Raw genomic sequence first — 24699 nt, 5'->3', positions numbered from 1 at the left:
AAAAGTCGAAATATGTTGGCAATTTTATTGACAGTGCAGATCTTCGTTTCGGGTTATTGGCGGCTGAACGGTAAGTCGTATCACAAAACAGATAGCACAATCGTTGCTCAATTTGGAGAGATCTTCAACTTATGTCCTATGAAAAAATGTTGTACCTCGATCTCTTAAATGTTAAACAGAGTTGCAATTCTGAATTATAATCACATCTCTTCAACTCGATTTTGCATGGCATTAGGAAAAGCGACCTCTCTTTATAATGATAAATCGCTACCTCGATTGTGAATGGCAGTAGGCAAGTGAGCGTGCCGTTATAGTAAAAACTCCCGAACTCGATTCTGAATAGCAGTAGGAAACCAGACCTGCCATTATCATCAAAACTTCCTAACGCGTACATCTGAAGCAACGTACGCGGTCTCTTCGTAGTGTTTCTCGGCTAACGCAAAGAGACATGCAATTTAATATAATCATTCTCACTTCATGTACAGTAATTTACCATACGTAGAAATCCGTATAAATATAGAATACCATAGCGAAGCACGGCTATATTTGCTAGTTCCCAAATATAGGTTAAAGGTAGGTATATTCGTAATACTGGTAAGTTCGCGATATATCTTTGAATAATTACCATGAACTTCTCTATTACAGATTAAGCATTTCAATATTTCTACTAGTACCCTGAGTTCTCAACAGATGTGTCCAGCTACTAGCACTGGTCTTCATCGTTCTAGCAGACATATGATTCTCGATTGTGTATGGCATTATGAAAAGCGACCTCTCTTTATAATGAGAAATCCCTATCTCGAGTGTGAATGGAAGTAGGCAAGTGAGCCTGCCGTTATAGTAAAAACTTACCTGCATCACAAACATACCTCCCTTTACCCTATATCCTAGTGCTTGCATATCAGAAATTAATCCACAGATGCGCCTCGGCTTCACACACGCGACTACTGTACAGTGATGGATTTTTCCTAATTAGTCACAAAGTTTGGTGCGGACCCGGTAGATCGCTTGCTAGAGCATCAACTACTGACTCAAGTGACGAAGAAGACATGGTTGTGTTTGATTATTTCAGGAGAAAAGTAGAAGAATGTATTGAGTTCACCCATATCTTGAATAGAACATCCACTGCAGATTATTCATAGCAGAAAAGGAGCCCGAACAAACGATGCTAAATTATTTCTTTCTATCTTATAACCGACACAGTTTTATGAACATGGTGCAGCTTATTCCGTCTGCCATTCGCCATCACGAAAACGCATTTGATCACCGAGAACTGAGAAACAACACTCGCTGGCGACCGGCTCGGCGAGTCACCTAGAACTGATCACAAACTAATTACTAACGTATTACTAACTAGTAGTGCCGTGCGTAGCACTCCATTAAATTACACAGGAAGTGGCTCCGAAGTGATCTGCAAGAAACCTTGAATTACCAATCAGTTTCTAACGAGTAGCTCCGTGTGAAGAGGGCCCAATTAGAATTATGGACGTAATAAGTGCTTTTGTAATAGATCAGGCATGAAATTCGAGGCCAAACTAAAATTGTGTTTCATTATGTTCTAACCACTCCAAGGTGCAAAATCTATTCTTTCATCCATGTGTCATTTATCTCCGATGGTTGTTTCTTTCAGTTCTGTATCATCATTGACAGATGCAGGAGCGTAGACAAAGCTATTTGCGTTTCCAAATGGTGATTTCTTTCGTCCTGATAGCTCGAAGTGTATTTCTTGTATTGCCCTCCCTTTCGTTTCTGGCATGACGAAGTGTGTAAATAGCGCTCCCAATGTGCAAGATATCGCGAAGAACCAATAGCACACGTAAATGCCAATACTATCGGATAAAGTCTTGAAGAAAGTCGATAGTAAAAATGTGAGCAACCATATTATGCAGTAACCCATTGTAGTAGCAAATTTTGTGACAGCTGGCAAACAGATTTCAGTTAGGACCACGAATGTCAAAGGACTCACTCCTATTGAAAGTACTACTACGTAAACTGAGAGTGACGTTACCGGAAGCCAGGAAATTCCGGAGACGTCACTACCAATGTCTTTTAAGTAGAAATACACGCCAAGTGCTGCCAAACACACTGTCATGCTGAGATTGGATAAAATTAACAAAAATTTACGGCCTTTATTTTCCACCAGGTAAGAGGATGCAATAGTTCCAAAGAGTTGTAAAGTAGCAACAATGATAGATGCTGTTATATGTGAAAGATCACTTCCTGCTTCTAAGAATATACTTCCTAAATAGCTGAGAAAGACGAATATACCAGTGAACTGACTGTTTATACACAACACCATTACAATGAGCACACCTCGCCTGGTTCCTGGATCAGAGAACATCTCCTTAAATGACATAGTCATATTTTCACCTGCAGGCTTAACAGTTGCTTTTAGCCGACCTAATTCCTCTGTAATATCTGCTCCCTTACCTCTTAACCACTGGAGTGATTTGGTCGCTTCTAATGACTTTCCTCGTAAGAGCAAATTTACTGGTGTTTCAGGCATTCTGAAGAATAGCGAAAGAAACACCACTGGCGGTATTAGACACGTAATTGCTATGGGACTATATGACATAAACGCTGCAAAGACATGTATAAAAAGGAAACCCAAGTTGAACAGAGTTATGAAGAATACACCAAGCATTCCCCTGATTTCGTCCTCGGCGATTTCACTTGTATACTGTGGACACAACGCAAACACACATGCCGAAGCTAATCCACCGATGCCTCTTGCGATGTAAATCCATACTTTAGAGCTAGTGGAGATTATTATGATCCAGTGGGCTATGAATGATGCTCCGACTGTATATCCGATCATCTTGTTTCCAAACTTGGCACTGAGAACATTCGTCACGGGGATGCAGAAAAGAGCTACAAGGCAAACCAGAGAAGCCACGAAAGACACTTCATCGTTCGTCATTAGTTCTCCAAGAGGTGAGTCAGCAGACTGAAGTATAGGAATAGCTACTGAGGGCCATCCCAAAATCATACCGTTGCAGAATCCAGGCATATTTGCTGTAACAAGAAATGATTATGTGAATTCCATGTAATGTATATTACCTTAGTACAGAAAGAATATATACACAAAAAAATGGATAAAAGTAATTCCCAGATATATCCCAATCATTGAAACTGGGTCCGACTCGTTGGCTGAACGGTCAGCGTACTGGCCTTCGGTTCAGAGGGTCCCGGGTTCGATTCCCGGCCGGGTCGGGGATTTTAACCTTAATTGGTTAATTCCAATGGCACGGGGGCTGGGTGTATGTGTTGTCTTCATCATCATTTCATCCTCATCACGACGCGCAGGTCGCCTACGGGAGTCACCTCGAAAGACCTGCACTTGGCGAGCCGAACATGTCTTCGGACACTCCCGGCACTAAAAGCCATACGCCATTTCATTTCATTGAAACTGGCAGGTAAAAAAACAACATAACATTCATATATTTTCTTTACTACACGGAAAATATTATTATTATTATTATTATTATTATTATTATTATTATTATTCTGCCTCTGTGGTGTGGTGGTTAGCGTAATTAGCTGCCAACCCCGCAGGCTCTGGTTCGATTCAAGGCTCTGCCACGAAATTTGAAAAGTGGTACGAGGGCTGGAACGGGGTCCACTCAGCCTCGAGAGGTCAAATGGGTAGAGGAGGTTCATTTCCCATCTCAGTCATCCTCGAAGTGGTTTTCCGTGGTTTCCCACTTCTCCTCAAGACAAATACCGGGATGGTACCTAACTTAAGGCCACGGCCGCTTCCTTTTCTCTTCCTTGCCTATCCTTTCCAATCTTCTCATCCCTCCGCAAGGCCCCTGTTCAAAATAGCAGGGGAAGCAGCCTGGGCGAGGTACTGGTCCTTCTCTCAGTTGTAACCCCGACCCAAAAGTCTCACGCTTCAGGACACTGCCCTTGAGCCTTGAGGTGGTAGAGGTGGGATCCCTTGCTGAGAACGAGGGAAAACCAACCCTGGAGGGTAAACGGATAGAGAAAGAAAGAAAGAAAGAAAGAAAGAAAGAAAGAAAGAAAGAAAGAAAGAATTATTATTATTATTATTATTATTATTATTATCATCATCCAGCCCTGTGGTATATAAGTAGCGTGCCTGTCTCTTTTTCCAGAGTCCTGGGTTCGTTTTACGATCACTTCGAGGATTTTAATTCTGGATTGAAGATCAAAATGGAGTTCACTTTGAAACAAGATTTTCTCAACTACTTAGTTACAGGAAGAAAGAGCACACTGAGATGATGAGCCTCCTGACGAACACTGTTTGCCATAGCTATGTTTTTGGGCTTAGAAAACCAGAGATCGAGTACAGAATCTTTACTTGTTCCCCTCTTAATAGCCTTTTACGAACATGCAGAGGGTTCAAATAATGCATCCTTTGACTGCATCCACGATGAGATAAGGAGTTCGGAGAAATCGAAATAAAAATGGGTGTATCATCAAAAAATGGCAAGGTTCATGAATTGTCAGAAAATGAAAGACATTGTAGACCTCGTAAATACAGTATAATATCAGTACTTGTTTCATTTCGGCCAACTAAGGACCACGTCATTTCAACTGTTTCCTTTGAGCTCTGATTTTGGTCCAGTATTCCTTCATTCGTATACGGTGCTTCTCCTTTCGTTCTTTCGTTCATGCCTTTCCAGTTTTCAACTTCGGCTTTGGTTGGAAACTCTGAGTTCTTGCAGTTTTTTCTTAAGTGGGTCACGCTCCTGGATATCTTCGAATGAAATCTCATTCTCCTGCAGATCTTTCTGTACCTCACTGAACCATGCGCCCTTTGCCTTTTTCTCTTGGAAAAAAGTGAAAATTCGGTTGGTTAACCGTGTTGACTTCATTCGGGCCATGTGTCCATAAAAATAATCCTCCTTTTCCGCATCACGTCGGTTATTTTCTCCTTATGCGACTACAACTTCTAGTAGTGCCGTCTCCAAAACTCACCATTGTCTTTGACTGGACCTATGATTTTCGTCAAAATCTTCTTTTCCTTAGCCTCCAATTTCTCCATCATGCGTTTTTGTTCATGGCGAGACATTCCGCTCCATATAGAGCTTCTGGCCGGATGACAGTGTAATAGTGTTTGATTTTGCATTCAGAGGTAGTCAGATGGTAAGCCATTTCAATTTTAATTCATGCGTGATCCAAAGGCTTCTTTTTTGCACATGTTAGGTTCTATCTATTTAGCAAGATACTTAAATTTTTCAACCCGCTTGACTTTTCTGAGAGTCCCTTCTTAGCTCACTTGGCGTCAGTTTGATGTTTGTAATGAATTTCGTTTTCTCAAAGGAGATCTGGAGGCCAGCCTTTGCAGCTTGTGTTTGAAGCTGGTTGACCTGCTTTATTATTATTATTATTATTATTATTATTATTATTATTATTATTATTATTATTATTATTATTATTATTATTATTATTTTTATTATTATTATTATTAAGCTATATGGTGTAGAGGTAGCGTGCCTTTCTTTTACTCCAAGTACTTGGGTTCGTTTTTCGGCCAGTTCAAGGATTTTAAATCTGGACTGACGATTAGAACGGGGTTCACCTGAAAAGAGATTTCCTCAAGCACTTAGTTACAGAAAAAAAGTGCTACTGACCTAGTATACATAGACGAACACTGGTTGTCATGGTTACGATGGTGTAGGGATATCTACGACGCTAATTTCAGACCCATAAATCAAAAACATGTTCATGTTAAGTGTAATTAAAATACAAAATACAACGGGAAAGGATAAGCAGATCATTGTTAAGTGACATATTCATTGCATGTTCATGTCGAGACATACGATCCGAGCGGGCAGCGACACCATGGGTCGCATTGTCCAGTGGGTTGTGTGGGACCGTCGACCTAATTTTGGTCCTTTGACCCAATTCTACTTGTTTTTTTTTTCCTTCTTGGTGCAACTGGTTTTTGAGAAAGCAACTTTTTCTCATCTAGTGAGTTGTGTCTAATATGTGTTTTAAATATTGGTTGCTCCCAGCTACTGGAGCGGTTATGCTATTAATTCCAGTATTTCAGGAAATGTAGGAGCATGTGTCAATGTGGAGTGGTTGAAATGTGGTGGTGGCGACTTGTCTGTACTTTGGTTGGTGGGCAAGGATTATGTGACTACTTGCATTTTTGGAGGGGCTTGCCGTCTGTCTGGCTAGCTTGAGGTCTAGAGGAGATTTGTTAGGCGTGCCTTATTGTTGGTTAGGCATACAGTGTTTCTGGATTGCGGTGGGTGTTGAATTTCGGGATACTTGACATTTTGTGCTTGTTAGGAGTGAGAGAAGACATTTTAGAAGCTGTAACGTGCGAAGAGGTTGCGATTGCATTGTATGGCTGTTATGCTGGTTGACATTGGGATTTATTTGTTATTTGCTTTACGTCGCACCGACACAGGTAGGTCTTATGGCGACGATGGCATAGGAAAGGCCTAGGAGATAGAAGGAAGCGGCCGTGGCTTCATGAAGGTACAGTCCCAGCATTTGCCTGGTGTAAAAATGGAAAATCACGGAAAACCATCGTCAGGACTGCCGATAGTGGGATTCAAACCCACTATCTCCCGGATGCAAGCTCACAGCCGCGCGCCCCTAAGTACACGGCCAACTCGCCCGGTATTATTATTATGCCGATGAAAGAATTGAGTGGTTGCATAATGTTATTATTATTATTATTATTATTATTATTATTATTATTATTTAAAATAATACATAAAAAGTGAGTCAGTTTATATGGAAACAAGCGGGTATTTTCTTACATGCTTTTAACTTTTTTTTGTGTATTACTCAGTATTCCAATTGTGTGTACCAGAACTTGGTGTACCAACTGAGGGTTAATTTTTCTGCAGCCCGTCAAATTAGAATTTTGTTCATATCCAAGTCAACATTTCTAGTCAAGTGGGTTGGGCAACTTGGTACTTCCCACTTGTTCGCAATCTGGACTCACTAATGTGTGTCAAGCCCAAACCATCCGCTTCAGGTACCCACTAGTTCGCAATCAGGACGATACCGTCCACTCTGCATGCACAGGAACAGCTGTTACGAGCGCTAGTCCAGGACGTTATCAGATAGCGCGAGCCTGGAGGGGTGTGCATTACACGTTCATTACTACGGTACCCCGTGCAATACATGTATTCTTTCACATAAAGATATACATAGTTAAATGTGCCGAACAACATGCTTTGTCATCACCGTGTACCACGAAAATAAATCGTTACTTTAAAGGCTGCCATAAGCAATGAAGTACAAAATAAAAGGCATTTTTTGGACTTAATAAATATGCTCTACTCTCCTGTGAACAATTGTGAAATAGAATACTGTAGAACCCCGCTTAATCGAACTTCGCTTAACCGAACCCGGCTTAACCGAAATGCTCTGGCTAAACTGTATTTTGATACTTTGTTTTTACCCACTCGTTCTTAGCCGTCGATATTAGTAATTCTCTTGCTATATGTTCTGAGAGCTACTAGGCAAACCATATTTTTATATTATGACTCATGACAAATGCACGTGTAGCATAAAACAAAACAGTTTCTTACCCTCTAGTTCGTTCCATGATACATTTCTTCTTGAACATGCAGGAATTATTATTATTACTGTATTTGTATTATTATTATTATTGTATTATTCGTCATGAAGATTATGCAGACGACTCCGACCTTGACAAAACCAGTTCGGAGAATAGAGTTACAGCAGATGATAGATGTAATGTGCTGGAGGTAAGATAGATTTCGAATTTTTATTAAAATACAGTACCACACGTTTTACAGTACTGTAATAAAATTACTGTATGCAGTATTCAGTTCAGTAGTAACAGAAAATTGTTTCATTATTTCAGATTGCTTTGCGCTTTAATGAATCTACACTAGCTGATGTATTGTTGATTAAACGGTGGCGCGACAGCGCTGCACCAAGAAAATTCAGAAGAAAAACACTGATTTTGTACAATGAGTGACATTAAGTAAACATTTTACTGTTAATATACAGTATGCACCTTTGCTTAATAGAGTTTATGCATTTTTTCGAAACTTCCGAAAGTTTTTACCACGTGTCATCCGAAAAAACGCGTCAACCGAAGTGGCTCCACTCCCTTTATTTCATATAAACGGGGCTGTACTGTAATACCGAATACTATGCCGCTACCATATCGCTTCTGTAGCAAAACGTCATGTTTTTATAAACTTAAGAAAAAGAAAATAAGCTATGATAAGAGCATCTCTTCAAGAAACCACGTTGATGCAGATATGTACAAACACGAACACACAATAACTAATTAGTGTGTCTATCCTTATGCCACGGCCTACGTAGCTGTATTTTTTAACCATACTTGTCGACCAAAACAGGTAACTGGAGGCTGTCACCGGTAGGCGTACAGAGCCCTGATTCAGCAACGTGGGGAATTACATGCACAGAGAGGGTAAGCGACTTGTATTTCTAGCTCGGGCACTGCTCTTGCGGCGGGGAAGCTTTGACACCCGTGACCTATGTGATTACGACTGAGGAGCTATCCGACGGTGAAATGGAGGCCCCATACTTGAAAACCAAGAATAATAGTCGCGTTACATCGAAATCTGCAGGCCTTCGAGCTGAGCAGTGGTTGCTTGGTAGGGCAAAGCCTTCCAGGGCTGTAGTACTAAGGGGTTTGCTTAGGTATCGCCCCAAGTACTTCCCCCCAAGTCCGAAGCACTAAACACTAGCGTATGTTACGAGAAGTGCAGCAACATCGGCCGTGGTCACCAAATGGATGGGTGACTACAAGAAGACAATCCTGCCAATTACCAGCCTTGCCGACTCATCACTCTGTCCTCTACTAACACCTTCTCCCTTTTCGTCCTGACAATATCTTTCTTTCCTCCTCTTCTTCTTCTTCTTCTCTTCCTTTTAATCTGCCCTTCGGGCCACAGGACATATCCTGTCAGGTCAGGAAATTGAAGCTACAATCGGCCACCACCAACAGTACGTCAAGCAGCGGGAAGATGTCATCAAGAAATAGCACTCAAAGCCCATAATGAGGTTGACGGGCTAAAATACTCACGGAGCAGGCCCTGTCTGCTCCAAATGAGACGGCTGCTACTACTAGCGACTTTTAAGACACAAGGATAGAGGTTAATGAATGTGGTCTCATGATTACATCTGTTCTTCTTTAATACCTCGAAGCACTTCCTAATTGGAACATTCTGCTCCTTAACTTATCAACTTCTTCCACACTGAAATTGAGGAAATATGAGAGGAATAATGTGTATATAAGGATATACTACGTGCAAACTGCTTCGAAGAAAGGTCTCCAAAACCTCCGCTTGCATACTGGCTTCACACTCTGTTGAGAATAATGCGTAATCAAATTAGAAATTGGCCTGCAGAAATGCAGAATGTTCATGGAGGTGAAAATTCAGTTTGACACTTTCATATTCGAAAGCAATATTCTTCGGAGTAGACCCCAAAATTCTGACCAGACCTTACAAAAGGCTATGATCGTCATGAGCTAACAAATAATATTATCGCCATTCTGGCAAGAAAATATCAATGTTTATGGTCAAAACAATGCGAGTATCATATACAGACAAATCGAAGATAGGCATACATCTGTAATCGATTATGCCAGGGGTTCCCAACCGGTGGTACGCGTACCACTGGTGGTTCACGGGAATGTTTCAGGTGGTACGCGTGGTGATACGAGCATAGAGGTAATACAGATAGAGTAAGCAAGCACGCCGATCCGATGCATCGAAGATAGAAGGAGAGAGGATAGAGGGGACGTTTGTTACAAGTTACTTGTGTGAGAGTGGATTTTCTGAACTTTTATACATAAAAAATGAACATAGAAACATAACAAGTGATGAAGAGGAATTAAGAGTGAAGTTAAGTTCCATGACTCCTGATATTGATATTTTAATCTGAGGCAAACAACAACAAGTTTCGCACTGAAATTTTTGATTATGTTGATGGTTTTTTTTTGCTTAGTTAGTACTAATTACATAGAATTGTATGTTTTTAGACCTATGAGTAATTAAAAAATTGCAGTAATCGTTTTAATTTTTCCTTTAAATTAAAAACGTTATTAATATACGTGTATCTTTATATATTTTTAAATAAGAATTACCAAGAAAACTTTGAAAAAACATATACATTTATTGTTGTCTTGATGAATCCCAATCAGCATTGAATTTCACAATATATTCACTATAAGCTCACTGTGAATTTCAATACTGACCGAGCAGTAAAAAATTAAATACGTTGAAACTTACAAAAACTTTTCTGCAAGTTCATTCTGAGTTAACAAATAATTCACTGCAAAATCATTTGTAGTATAATGGTATGGAAATTGTGATGCACATGTGAAACACATGCAATTCACATGTGAACTCACTGAATTCACTGTGAAATTCAATGCTGACTGGGAGGGTTGAAAAAACCGAAATACAAATGCGTTAGTAGCTAACTATATAGTTTCCTCAGTAATTTAATTAAAATAAAACAAGCCATTGAACACTTTTCCGACAGTAAATATGTTTCTAAAGAAAATTAGGACTGTTGGTACGCCAAGATTTCTAAACATTTCAAGTGGTACACAGTTGGTAAAAGGTTGGGAACCCCTGAATTATGCTCTCATGCTCAGTTTCCCAGCTGTATTTCCTCATGCAACAATCATCACGACCATGTAAATTTCAGTTTTATACTAATGGCTCTAGACTTACGACAATTAGGGCAGACATTGCAAAATGTACGCAATTTTGAAACTTACTAAATATGTTTAAATAAAGGGTAGTCGGAAACAACGTGAACCGCGTGTATAAGCGCTAGAGACTTGGCCATACTGATAACTGATAAGTAATTTGAAAAAAAATCAATATCTCGCTTCTGAAGTTGTGAATTAGCGGGCGAATTCCAACCCCCACTCTGTAAAAAATGTCTGGAGGTGGACACACACAGAGACATAAAATTACTACCTGTGGAAGTGTCAAATTTGTCTGGAAACGAATTTGTTCTGTGCTAAGACATATGACAGGATCAGCTAATCCTAATGCAGCTTACAGAGCAGCTTTAGAAGCTAGATTTCGGTACGCAGCACTTGAAATTTGCGCGACCTTGACTTGTCATGGTCTACCTCTATTATGTCTAGAAAAAACGAACATTGCTCCCTGTACACATTCATCCGACTTCTAAAAAATGCAAAACAAAAATTATTGAAACGTGTGTCACCGACAGAGAAAAATCACGTTAAGGAACTCAAGAGTATTTCATTATAACAGTGTTTTTCACGGAATGTGTTTCTTTAATAATGTGTTTTGTGCCAGTGGCTTTTTATCAGTTGAAATGATAAATTTTTTAGAGCAATAGTGTACGAGAGAAAATGTATTTTTTCAAGGACATAACATTACACTCAACTCTCGATTAACCGTAATCGGATCAACCGCGCTGTGGCTTAACCGCGATATCAAAAACACTAAAATGCACGAGTGTTAGGAGTTACAGTAATACGGAGTTACAAATGGTCGGGATAAAATTGCCAGGATGATGCTCTCATCACCGAAAAACTTATTTTGAGAAACTTGAGAAGCAAAATAAAGAAAAAGTGTTTCTGGGTACAAAAGCAGATGAGAGATTATTTTCAGAAACAGTAAAGTTAGGTCGTCTGATTATTTTTTTGCCTTATTAATTTCAACGAAAATTGCTGTTTATTTCTCCATTTATTAATTGTGCTAAGTGCTACTTTTACTGTAAAGTATTGAATAAGCTAATAAAAAACAATACCGTAGTATTATTTATAATGTTAACTGTACTTTCAGTACGCTTCTTCTATTTTTAACTTTCTGCGGGTTAACCGCGATTTCACTTATCTGGGAAGTCTTAACCCTACATTATCCCGGTTAATCGAGAGTTGTGTGAATACTGTAATAAGAGATTGAGTGATTTGCTTGTTGTGTTACTTTTGTATGTTAGTACTGTATCTTGTAATTTGTGAGAAATAAAATAATTACTTTAACAAAAATTCAAATGGGCTCTGCGAGGCGGTGTTGCTAAATCAGCACGTGGTCTAAGACCGGCTTGAGAACGCAAATCGAAGAAACATGGGAGGGATTTGAACATGGACCTCCGAGTGCCTCAGCAGGCACGCTACGATGACACCGGCTGAAACCTGCGGTGTGTTTGGGTGCCACGGTTCTCAAGCCCGTTTAAGCCATCTTCAGGTTTTGCAACATTGCCTTGCAAAGGCGATTTGAATTCGCCCGTGAAGCGGTCTGATTGGCTAACTTCAGCAGCAAAAATGACAACGTTGCGAGATATCAATTGTCTTTCATATTATTTATACAGAATGCAGAACACTCACTTAGAAATCAATGGGACGAATAAAAATGCCAAAATAAGAAGAATAGTTACGCAAGGATGCGCACTCTCTGCTGATCTCTTCAATATGTTCATCGAAGAAGCCATCGCAATCATGAAGGAGAAAACAACTGGGATCAAAATTAATGGCAAACAAGTACACTCTATAATATTTGCTGATGATATTTCCATACTAGCAGAAACAGGCAAATGCATGCAGAGAATGATCAACATATTAACAGAAAATTCAGGGAAATGGAACCTCAAAATTAATACAGGGAAAACAAAAACCATGTCAGTATGTAAATACAAGTAAACACCTATAACACAGTTCAAAATTGGCCTTGATAAAATTGAACAAGTGAAACAGTTTTGCTACCTAGGAACCCTGATCATGAGTGATAATCGGAGCAAATCAGAAGTCATGAAAAGGATAGCAATGGTAAAGAGCGCCTTTCAAGATAAAAAGCATCTGCTGGCCAACAAACATACAGGTATTCAAACTCGGAAGGTCTTTGAAAAAACCTTAGTATGAAGCGTGCTTCTGTATGGTTGCGAAAGCTGGACATTAGGAATGCAAGAAAAGAAAAAAAAAACTAGAGGCAATTGAAATGTGGATGTAGAGAAGAATGCGGAGGATAAGTTGGACTGAAATGAAGAGCAATATCGAAGTCCTTAGAGAGGGAAAAACGGAATCTGATACCTGAAAGTGAGAAACGGAAAATAAAGTTTATTGTTCAAATTCTGCGGCATGAGGAGTTCCTTTGTAATATCATTGAAGGACGAATTTCTGGAAAAAGAGGAAGAGGACGACCCAGAGTTTCTTATTTCATGAACTTGTTTCTGAGGATGAACTGCAAGACCTACGCTGAGTTGAAAAGATTGGCTCAAGACAAGGCTTAGCCTTTAGAATATGATGTTGATTATTATTATTATTATTATTATTATTATTATTATTATTATTATTATTATTATTATTATTATTATTATTTATCAATGGCCAACCATCTAACACTTACGTACCCAGTTCACGTTGTTACCTACCACTCTGTATATTCACGGGCTATACAGGGTGAAGCCGAATTCCGCCGATAAATTTTCGGAAGTAGTTCAGCGATACCTTCTCAGTATATTGGTATAACGGACCCGTGGTCTTCGATAGCTCGTTACAGAGTAATTATGTTTCATTTGGTTTGTTGATCCCAGTTAGCTTTGTACCTGTATTGCACTGAAAATACTAAATTTTTTCCCTGCAGGAATTCGTTGACGTGCCGGAAGCCGTGATCATGGTGGTCGACATTTTGATCAACACCTGTAAGGGAACAGTTGTACATTTGTTACGTACTGTACTGTACAGTACTCTAAGGGTTGTTGCATTACTCTGTGTTTTGTGCTGTACGTTTTGGTTATTGTATCTTACATGCTTTTTCACTGACATGAAAGTGTTTTCACAGAAACAAGTATGATTAGCGTAACAAACTGAATAAAACGTAATTACTTTACGAGCCACCGGAGAATGGTGGTGGTGGTTATTATTATTGTTTTAACAGGAAGTACAACTACGCAACCATCCTCTATATAACACTAATCAGAGAGAAAAAAGAAGGGGCCCGACACTTCGGAAAATGAAGGTATCGGCCAAAGGAAGACAAGGGCCACGAAAGGCGTGAAAATGAAAGACTCCCTAGCCCTCGCAAACCTAACAGCGTCGGGGTCAGAAAAGAACAAGAGTTGACCAAGGGAAGTCGATAAGGATAGATGAAAGTGAGGAACCGGGCACAAGTAATTGGAAGCAGACTCAGCTAAGGTCCCCGTGGTCGCCAACTCACGCTTCAAAATTCAGAGCCCGTGGGGCCCGTTTCAGTCGCCTTTACGACACGCAGGGAATAGCGTGGGTGTTATTCTACCGCCCCCACCCACAGGGGGAACCACTGAAGACCACGGGTCCCTTATACCAATATACTCAGAAAGTATCCCTGAACAACCACCGAAAATTTGTCAGTGGAGTTCTACTTCTACCCGTGTCGCTAGACGAAGTTAGAAAAGGGAGTTCGCGCGATATATAACATCAAATACAGAGTCGTGAGGGTAAAATCAATTAATCGATATTTATTTATTTATTTATTTATTTATTTATTTATTTATTTATTTATTTATTTATTTATTTATTTATTTATAGAGCCTTTGTGGCTCAGACAGCAGCGCGTAGGCCTCTCACCGCTGGATACCGTGGTTCAAATCCCGGTGACTCCATGTGAGATTTGTGCTGGACAAAGCAGAGGCGGAACAGGTTTTTCTCCGGGTACTCCGGTTTTCCCTGCCATATTTCATTCCAGAAACACTCTCCATTATCATTTCATAGCATTTATGACTCATTAATAAATCACCTTGGGAGTGGCGACTCCATTGTAATAACAGCCTACATATGTTTCATTCATTACATCCCTGACCCGGTCAATGACTGGAAAATAGGTTGTAGGTTTTCATTTTCGTTTATTTATTTATTTATTTATTTATTTATTTATTTATTTATTTATTTATTTATTTATTTATTTATTTATTGACGTTACAATTTCCCGCTACAACACCATTCGTCTGCTAATGTACTTATCATCGGCAACTTGCAAATAATATGTTACTGAGTTGACAGCGTAACGTGTCTTTCATTTCACCAGAAATCGGTCCCGTGCCGGGCGAAGATGTCACAAGAACCCAAAGGAGACAACCGCTTACCTGTCCCCATCTGCATAATTTTAATATATCTATACACAGAATTGAGAACATAATTAAAATATGTAAAAATAAATATGGTTTGCCGTTTAAGACATGGGTTTTCTTTTCCCAAAATGTATGCGTAATTATCAAGAAATGTATCCATAATAAATACAGGGGGTGAAGAAATAGAGCAAGTCAAGAATAAATATTTGGGAAATATGATCAGGGAAGATATGCACAGTACTGCACAACAGACATTAAGAAAAGAATTGCCAGGGTAAAATAAGGTTTCAAGAGAAAATTGACCGAGCTCGATAGCTGCAGTCGCTTAAGTGCGGGCACTATCCAGTATTCGGTAGACAGTGGGTTCGAACCCCCTTTCCCCCTTTACTGTCCCATCGTCGCCATAAGACCTATTTCTGTCGGTGCAACGTAAAGCAAAAAAAGAATTGAAATTACTTTGTGGGCCACCAAACAAGGATTTGAGAAAAATACTTTCCATTGCCCGTATGGTGCAGAGACTTGGACAGTACGGAAGAAAGACGAAAGAAGATTGGAGGCACTAGAGATGTGGATATGGAGGAGAATGGAGCAAGTGAAATGGGAAGACCATGTAAGGAATGAGGAGTTGGAGAAGAACTATGTTGCAAATCATTAAAATGAGAAAAATGAACGGGATCGGACATTGTTTGAGGAGGAAATGTTTACTGAAAGAAGTAATAGAAGGAATGGTGAAAGGCAAAAGAATAAGGGGAAGAAAAAGATATCAAATGCTGGACAACATTGAAGGAAATAAATATTTGGAGAAAAAAACTTGGCTATAGACAGGCAAAATTGACAAGAGGTTTATTCTATGACAAAACCTGTCATTAGGCAGAAATCGTGAATGAATGACAAAATTAAAAATTATAATCGATAGTTCACACTTATTGTCCACTCTTTATAGTAATGCAGAGCCTCCACAAAGACTGGTGTTGTAATGTAAGACTCTTACCAATTACTGCAGCTAGATACTGTGGCCATCTGCTTCCCTTTGCGTGATGCTTCGGTGGATTCTTCTCCATTTCCTCATTGCTTTCGCCCATCACTCCGCCACTTGGTGGGTGTTTCTGTCTCCTGCTATCTACACAGGAGTTGTGCTGTGAACAGGTCGACTTAGTGAAGATATATAGACCTAAACGCGGCGACATATTTCAGCAACGGAATTAGTTTAATTTATGTGCTTGCATCAAGGTTGCACGGTTGGCGTGCCTACAAGGCTGAAGATGAAGTTCATTCACAGTCTATACGGCGAAAATTAGGGAATCACAATACATTACTTGAACTGTTCTTAAACTGCGTCATTTAGTTTGTTGAAAATCATGCACCGATCACCTTCAGGTCATGAATAGAGCTTAAGCAAGTTGCTAGGTGAAGATCAAGGCACGAAGTAAATGAATACATAGTGGAATCACACGTTCAATAAAAAAAAATTGTCGACATTCTCCTTGAGATGTGTATTCTGATGGTTGTTTACGTTTAGAAGCTATGGACTGTGGCGTAACCAAAGTACCTTATTCTTCTGGAATGTTACCAGATAATCCATATATTCATATCTTCAGCGCATTTCCATTCAAATGAATAGGCTATAAGTGTAAGAAAGGGCCAAGAGCCCTAACTTCGCCACAGAAAATAAAGGCTTTATCTATCTATCTATCCATCCCGAAGATGGTAGTGACTCTTGTTTTGATGGTGAGAGTGGTCGTGCTAATTTTTGTTTTAAGAGGACGTACACCTAGTCAACCATTCTCTCTTAAGGTGGTGGTGGGTGGGGGTACTCGTTTGAGATTTTGGACCAAAATTGACAAAAGAAAACAATGAGATTTTGGAACTAGTTAAAATCCCATACTTCATACTCTTTTTGACAAAATTGGACGGTGTTATATAAAGCGGCTATGAGTCAAATCGCAGTTTTGAGCAAAACATGTTCAAAGGTTTCCATATTAAAAACCTAGAAAATATATTTTAATGATAATATATACATATTTGGTACAGTTACGTAATGCTATTACTCAAAAGAAAACTTATTCAGTGCAATATTTTCCTTTTTTCTCAAATTTAACTTAGCCGTATTTGCAGTTTGCGGACCGAAGGTACGCATCAAGCGGCTAAGCATCAAACTGTGCCGGTTAGCTTGTTGATGCTCAGGCCTACGGAACATTTAGTTGTGCAACAACAAGTTAAGCGCCACTATGTGAGATTTTATTATTAATAACGAAGAACCAGCGATAGAATATTAAGTTTTCAATACCTATTACTATTTTATTATGTAACAGTTTCAGAGAAACACACCGGCGAATAAGTGTCGAACTCGTAAAACAAATAGCAGAAAAAGAAATAAGTTGTAGTATTATTCCTAAATTCTGACTACCTGACGAGGAATCGAACCGACATCCTTTCAGGTACACCTTTACAACCTGTGCTAGCTTAGCTACTTCAAGGCCTTAGTGGATGACTTATGATTAATTAGTAACGTAATGAAAGCTTATGACCTTGCTTTGTGTCTTACCAAACTGCTTGGTGAAATTAAATCCTAACAGCCAACTAAACTTATAGTGTGATACGGAAAAAAGCGAGCATGTACTAATGATAATACACTGTAGACCCCATAGCAATCACTCGTACTACATACCTGTGATGTTACAAAAGGTCAAATATCACGTGGTGAATCAATTCTTTGAATAAGGTGGATAAACGTTTGATGTATGACTTGTAACCCCGCGTTATGACAGTGGCGCTTACATTTTTATGCTCGACAATGCCGAAATAGAAATATTATATGCCGGAAAATTGGATTTTAATGAGGCTCCTTATAGTTCAGGTTTCATTATGATACAAGTTTGTGACGTACCCACTCGGCCCACACTTGTGTGACAAAATTATAACGTGGCGGGTCACTTTCATATTAATATAAATAAATGATATCTCATTGTTTCTCCATAAACAATATCCCATGGGCGCCAGCCTTCAAGCTTATGGCTTGAAAACGAAAGTTCATAATTAATAATAATAATAATAATAATAATAATAATAATAATAATAATACGTAATGAGACTCAAAAAACTCCCAGGGGTGAGGTGACGAAACACAAATCGTTAAGTACACTATCTTGGAATTTAAGGATCATTAATAATAATTTCAGAAAATACAAATTAAAACAGCTATTTATTAAGCTGAAAAACGTGACGTAGCGGCGTATTAACGAAATCTGAACTTATGGAAACAAAAGAAAAATTAAATGAAATGAACTCTAAGAACATGAATTGTAACGCGTAGACTTGCAGTAATTTAAGCCATTAGCTCACCATTTTTAGACTCTGTTATCTGGAAACTGATGATTGATGATGGATCTCTCGTACCGGCTGCGTCATCTGTTGTTGGATTCCAGTTCTACTTCTGCTTTTCCTGCCTTTAACACTTCCTACTGTACTCCTTACATAAAGTCGTAATGAGTCCTAATTTTAAATGCAAAACCACCATGGGTTATGTTCATGGAGAGAATACGCTTGTATTCTTCCGTATTACGGAACAGTAGCGTAACTAAATTCATAATAAAATCTCTCCTCCCCTATACTAGTTAAAACCGGTCTCCCGTTGACTACCTCTCGTCATTGAGATAACAGGTCCCAACTTTTGAGTAGTATATACTCAGATGCGAAGTGAACTAAGTTAAAATCTTCTCCGATGTGCAGACGTAGAATCGTAGTAAGAGTGTCTTCCAAGAGTGTCTCTGTGTCTAAGAGTAAGAATGTACTCTCCAGCTCTTGTCTTCGAAGTATATAGGCTCAAAAGTCTCCCTCCATCAGCCATATCACATCGTCCAGTAAGATTCGAGGTCTCATCCCTTCTCCTATGTATTGCTGTGAATCCATCACATTGCTTCATTACGTCCATTCACATAGGCTGAACTTTCCCGCGAAATCAAAGCGTCAGGTAGCGAACTTCGAAAAGTCGGCGTTCATAATGTTTCAACTGTCTCTTCATAAGGTGGAGAGGGTAAGGTCTCTCGTAACCTTGATAACGTACATTTCCTGGAAATGGGCTGAAATTAGCCTGCTGACTCTGGTCACTTCACAACGGCTATTGGAAAATTTACTGCAAGCTATTAATATAAATGATGTTGAAATACTTTACCCAATATGTGGTTCGTTCAGAATACGATATAGCCGCGATACAAAGAAATCAACAGATGATGTGAAATGGATGATTAAAACCCTATATATATATTAATTTAAAAATGACCTATCAGTGATTAAATGTATACATCTTATCAATTAATTATCTAGTTCAATAATTGAATGCATGCAGTGATGTCCCAAACATCACAAGTTTTCCACCAATCAGGGTTCAGACCTTCATTATGATACAGGTTCTACACCTATCAGAGTACAGATTTTCATTATGATACAACTGTTTGACCAATTAGGTAAGGACAGCACCGCACCTGCGCTCAACGCACTAGCTTCGCTCTTGTTTCCAAAATCAAACATGCCGGACACACATATTAACATCAAATGCACCTTCTACTTCCAATACTCCACAACCACACGGCACATTTCCACAAATTCACTTCACCAACTGTGCAATAAAGACTTTGTATTTGAAATAAAGCTAGGTTATGATAACCTTCTATCAAAGCTTTGAAAACATATGACATTCTCAAGGTCTCTGATCCACTCACGGAAAATCAATAACACAGCGCATGTGCTCTGCGCTCTGTTCAGTAAACTCAACTGTCAGGCAACATCTGGACACAAATTTATGAATATTTAAAAAATTTTGTCGAGCATAAACAGTCGTATGCAACTCGCCTATAATGTTAATTAAAACACTCGTATGGAAATGACTGCCATTATAGGCTTGTTGCATAATGTACTATTCTTTTCTTACAACTCTTTAAATTTAAACAGAGCGCCGTGAATATTCGAGCAGTTAGATCGACTCTTCAGGCAATAAATGGTACCAGTACTCCGTTTTTTAAAATTATCGCTTAGCCGGTTGATGCATAACACCGTCTAATTTGTCACAAAATTAGGGATTCAAAATATGTGCCGCTATGTTACCTAGCAACCGTGCAGGCTGTGATGTGAAGTATTGATGGATGACCATGACTGAGAGACATATTATCAAAGAGGGGCGTTAAAGTACAGATAGTCGATGTGATCTTGCAGGCTGTGATGTGAAGGTTTTGACTCCCTAATCATGTTCTACACGAAATGTCAACTGCGATTTTGAGAGATTCACTCGAAATAGTAAAAAACTCATCCGTATAACTTAAAAGTAATTTGAATAAATAGAATCCATCGGGGCGAAGGGGCGGGGGGAGGAGGGATAAATATTGTAAAATTTTAAACAAATCTTTTTATTCTTACGGATTAATCAGTAGGCTGAACCTTTGTAGTTTCCCTAGTATCAGTGCAGCTATCCTACGTGGACTTTCTCTCTCTGTGGATGGCCATGTCTGACAGAAATATAGAAGAAGGCTCTGTGCCTATCTTTCTAAAATGATACAATTAAATCGATCGTTATCAAATTGAATTTAATTACTAAAAACATACTTATGATCATTTGTTTTCCCAAAAAAGAAATTTGAAACGATGTTTTCAGAACGTGGGTCCAGTTTGTAAAGGTCCTAGAAATACATTTTAATCGCACCTGCATGTCCGTTTAACAGGGCACGCTAACTCCAACTTTGCTTTTTACTCAAAAAGTAACTTTTCCTAGAATTCGAAATGTTTGATACAAACCAGTTTTAGCCTGATTAATTTCACACCTTGCACAATCCACCTTTATGTTGATGACAGTTTTCAATATCAATTTTTAAAAAATGCCTTGTTGAAAAATTAAGTGCTTTGAAGACGCATTGCCATTTAGTAAAATAATTGTTATTAAAATATAAACTATTAATTAACTCGCATTTGGTTACATATATTTTTGTAATGTGACTAGTATCATGGTGTCTGTTAGATTCCAGATATGTACTCTCAAATTATTATTATTATTATTATTATTATTATTATTATTATTATTATTATTATTATTATTATTAAATCCGTTTAACCTCCAGGATTGGTTCTTTCCTCGGACTCAGCGAGGGATCCCACCTCTAACGCGTCAAGGGCAGTGTCCTGAAGTGTGAGACTTTGAGTCGGCGGGATACATCTGGAGAGGAGGACAAGTACCTCGCCCAGGCGGCCTCACCTGCTATACTGAAAAAGGAATTGTGGGGATGGGAATATTGGGCTTGATAGGCAAGGAAGAGGAAAGGAAGCGGCCGTGGCCTTAAGTTAGGTACCATTCCGGCATTTGGCTGGAGATAAAATGCAAAACCACGGAAAACACTTCGAGGATGGCTGAGTTGGGAGTAGAACCCCACTACTCAGTTGACTTCGCGAGGCTAAGAGGACCCCCTTTCCAGTCCTCGTGCCACTTTTCAAATTTCGTGGCAGAGCCGGAAATCGAACCCTGGCCTCCGGGGATTGAGGCTATTCTCACTAACCACTACTGTACACCACAGAGGTGAGCTTAACCAGTTATTTCTGGGGTCGTTGGCACCACCTCGGCTCATTTTGATTTTCGACGGGGTTTTTTAAGGCGTTATGTCCTTCCCAACGTCACGTGATTTTTGAGATCAAAATATCAACCCAGGATCGGCCGGGATTCGAACCACAGCCTTCAGGGTGGGAAGCCTGCAGCTTATTTATTTATTTATTTATTTATTTATTTATTTATTTACTTATTTATTTATTTATTTATTTATTTATTTATTTATTTATTTATTTATTTATTTATTTATTTATTTATTTAGCGTATGACCCATACAATCAAGCTGAGTTCAGAAATAAATTATATACATGTTTACATAACAAGAAAACAGTAAACAAAGAAAGACTCCTTACAACTGAATGTCAAGATCATTGATCCACTGTATTGGTTCTGGAGTTACCATCAGAAAATCCACTTTGCTGCCTGTGTATGCCCGCGTTTCACACTCTCTAACAATATGAGGTATGGTTTTTCGTGCAGCTCCACAGTCACACGCAGGTGTAGGCAACTTGTTCCATTTAAACAACATGTCTCTGCATCTGCCATGGCCTGTTCTTATTCTGTTCAGTGCAGACCATGTTTTACGTGGTAGCTGGAATCCATTTGGAAGTTTGGCATTCGAGAACAAACTGTGCAGGTGCATCTCCGTTGCTGCTTCCAACCGTCTTTTCACTCTGTAGTTGGGTTGTAGCCTCTAGCAACCATGTCTAAGGCGTTACGTAAAGTTGGATGGCGAGAACGTAATCTGTTTTGGTTGACAGTTCGTAGATCTTCATGTACAGGTAGATTGGGGTTCCTTAAGATTTTATTAAATTCCTCGATGAGAGCGGTGGATCTGCGTAAATCAGATGGCATTATTCCAGACAGAAGCGGGAGCCAATAAGTTGGTGTAGATCGAATTGTGCCAGTTATTATGCGCATAGTGGAATTCAATTCAGTATCAATGAGTCTTGGGTGATGACTGTTCATCCATACTGGAGCACAGTACTCAGCACTTGAATACACCAAGCCTAAAGGTGAAGTCCGTAAACCGCTTGCCGAAGAACCCCAGGTAGTTCCACAAAGCTTATGCATGATGTTGTTACATGTTTTCAGTTTCTGTGCAGAGCCCAGCAGATGTTGCTTGTAGAATAGTGTTCGATCTAAGGTTACTCCAAGATATTTTGGGTTCCAGTTGTGATGAAGTATCCTGCCACAGAAACTTACGTTCAATTTAGTATTTGCTAAGTGATTGTTTAAATGGAAACAAGGCACCTCCGTTTTATTGGTGTTGGACTTAAGTCTCCAGTTTCTGAAGTAAGTTTCCAAAATGGACAAATCCCTTGTTAATATCTCTTCAATTCTCTCCAGTTCTTTGTGTTGCACAGCTAATGCTATATCATCGGCGTAGCAGAATTTCCGTGATGTAACTTCAGGAAGATCAGATAGGCCTATATATAAGCTGAACAGGAGTGGCGATAGGACTGAACCTTGAGGCAAACCATTTTAAGCTTCCTCTCCTTGCTCACATTGTCCCCGATGATAACCTGAAGCCTCCTATCACTCATCACAGCTAAGCCATCGAGATAATTCCCACCCCCACCCACCCCGTTTAAATTAAATAATGTTTTTTTTAATTTCTTATTTTTCAGTGAATTTAATTCGTTTAAAATATATATCTTCAATCAAGTCACGAAGAGAAACATACTGAAATTAAGCTCCAATAAAGTTTATCTACTTAATTTTCTCAAAAATCTATAGATAAGACCTTATAATCATTTATCTGCTATTCCAGTATTTTTTTTTTCCTAGCAGCTTTACGTCGCACCGACACAGATAGGTCTTATGGCGACGATGGGATAGGAAAGGCCTAGGAGTTGGAAGGAAGCGGCCGTGGCTTTAATTAAGGTACAGCCCCAGCATTTGCCTGGTGTGAAAATGGGAAACCACGGAAAACCATCTTCAGGGCTGCCGATAGTGGGATTCGAACCTACTATCTCCCGGATGCAAGCTCACAGCCGCGCGCCTCTACGCGCACGGCCAACTCGCCCGGTCCAGTATTTTTGTAAGTAACTTGGAATTACTAAAAGATTTGTTAAGAAGGAAGCGATACTTTCACGTGTCGACTTAGTTAAATGTAACTTAAAAGCTTTTCAGTCTGGCAAACACACAAGTTCAAACATAATATTGTTACGTGCCAGCCCCGTGGTAGCCCCTTTCGGTACTTCCAGGAAGGGGCTAGTGACTCACACGACCTGGGATCTCCCAGCCGGCTTGTAGAGTGGGGCCGGCCTTTCCGTGTATTGTTCTCCTCGGCCGGCTTACTTGCCTCAAGTCACCCCGCGAAAATTCTGGATGAAATCCTCCGAGTTATAAAAAGGGAGGCTATCCGCGGACAGTCATTCAGTGTTGGCTGGGAGTCAGTGCTGGAATCGGGGTCATTGCTGAACTCCGTGGTGAAGTCAGTGAGAGACTCAGTGCGTTAGGGTTCGAGAGCTGGGCTGAGGGCAACAGAGGTGTTCGCTGTCGCTAGTGTCCTACCGAGAGACCAGTGAGTAGATAGGCTGGAGACGACGGAGCAGAAGACATGTACTACCTGTGAATGCTGTGTGCTTGTGTAATTCTGTGGACTGAGTATCGCCGTGAGCCAGCGAGGAAACCCGCTATCGTGAATGCGAGGAAAAATGGACCTGTGTTAATGTGCGCTGTTGTGAGTATCGTCCTGCTGTTGAATACTATGGAACTGTTTAGTTGTTCGCTGCATGTGACTGTGTGAATTACTGGACTATCTGTGGAGTCGAACCAACGAACAGTCGTCGTGTGTTGTATAGCTGGTGGCACTGTGTTGAAATCCAGCGGTCTACACACACCTGCTGTATGAGTTGACTGGACTTGGGGAAGCGAAAGTAAGGATTAGACGTCCCCAGGTAGCAACGGACCGGACCGCCTGCGGTGCCATAAGGAAGAGACTTGTAATAGACTTGTAATTAGTAAGTGTGGCCATTCATAGCTGGTTAGAATGGTGTGTGCTTGAATATGTGTGTGCATTTATTGGGTCATCTTGAAATAAATTAGAGTAATGAAACAGATGGAAGTTTATTCGTAAC

At 39.6% G+C, this 24699-nt stretch overlaps 1 protein-coding gene across 1 annotated transcript; it reads right to left on the bottom strand.

The window, feature by feature from the left end:
- Positions 1–1289: 1289 nt before the first annotated feature.
- On the bottom strand, positions 1290–16149 carry LOC136880816 (facilitated trehalose transporter Tret1). Its single transcript, XM_067153355.2, has 2 exons — positions 16022–16149; positions 1290–3015 (listed from the first exon to the last, which is right to left on the bottom strand). Exons 1-2 carry the CDS (start codon positions 16110–16112, stop codon positions 1601–1603), a joined length of 1506 nt encoding a protein of 501 aa, XP_067009456.2. The 5' UTR covers positions 16113–16149; the 3' UTR covers positions 1290–1600.
- Between the last annotated feature and the right edge of the window lie 8550 nt (positions 16150–24699).

The sequence above is a fragment of the Anabrus simplex genome, chromosome 9 (assembly GCF_040414725.1).
Source record: "Anabrus simplex isolate iqAnaSimp1 chromosome 9, ASM4041472v1, whole genome shotgun sequence".
Taxonomy (NCBI): domain Eukaryota; kingdom Metazoa; phylum Arthropoda; class Insecta; order Orthoptera; family Tettigoniidae; genus Anabrus; species Anabrus simplex.
This window is presented reverse-complemented; position numbering and strand designations above follow the sequence as displayed.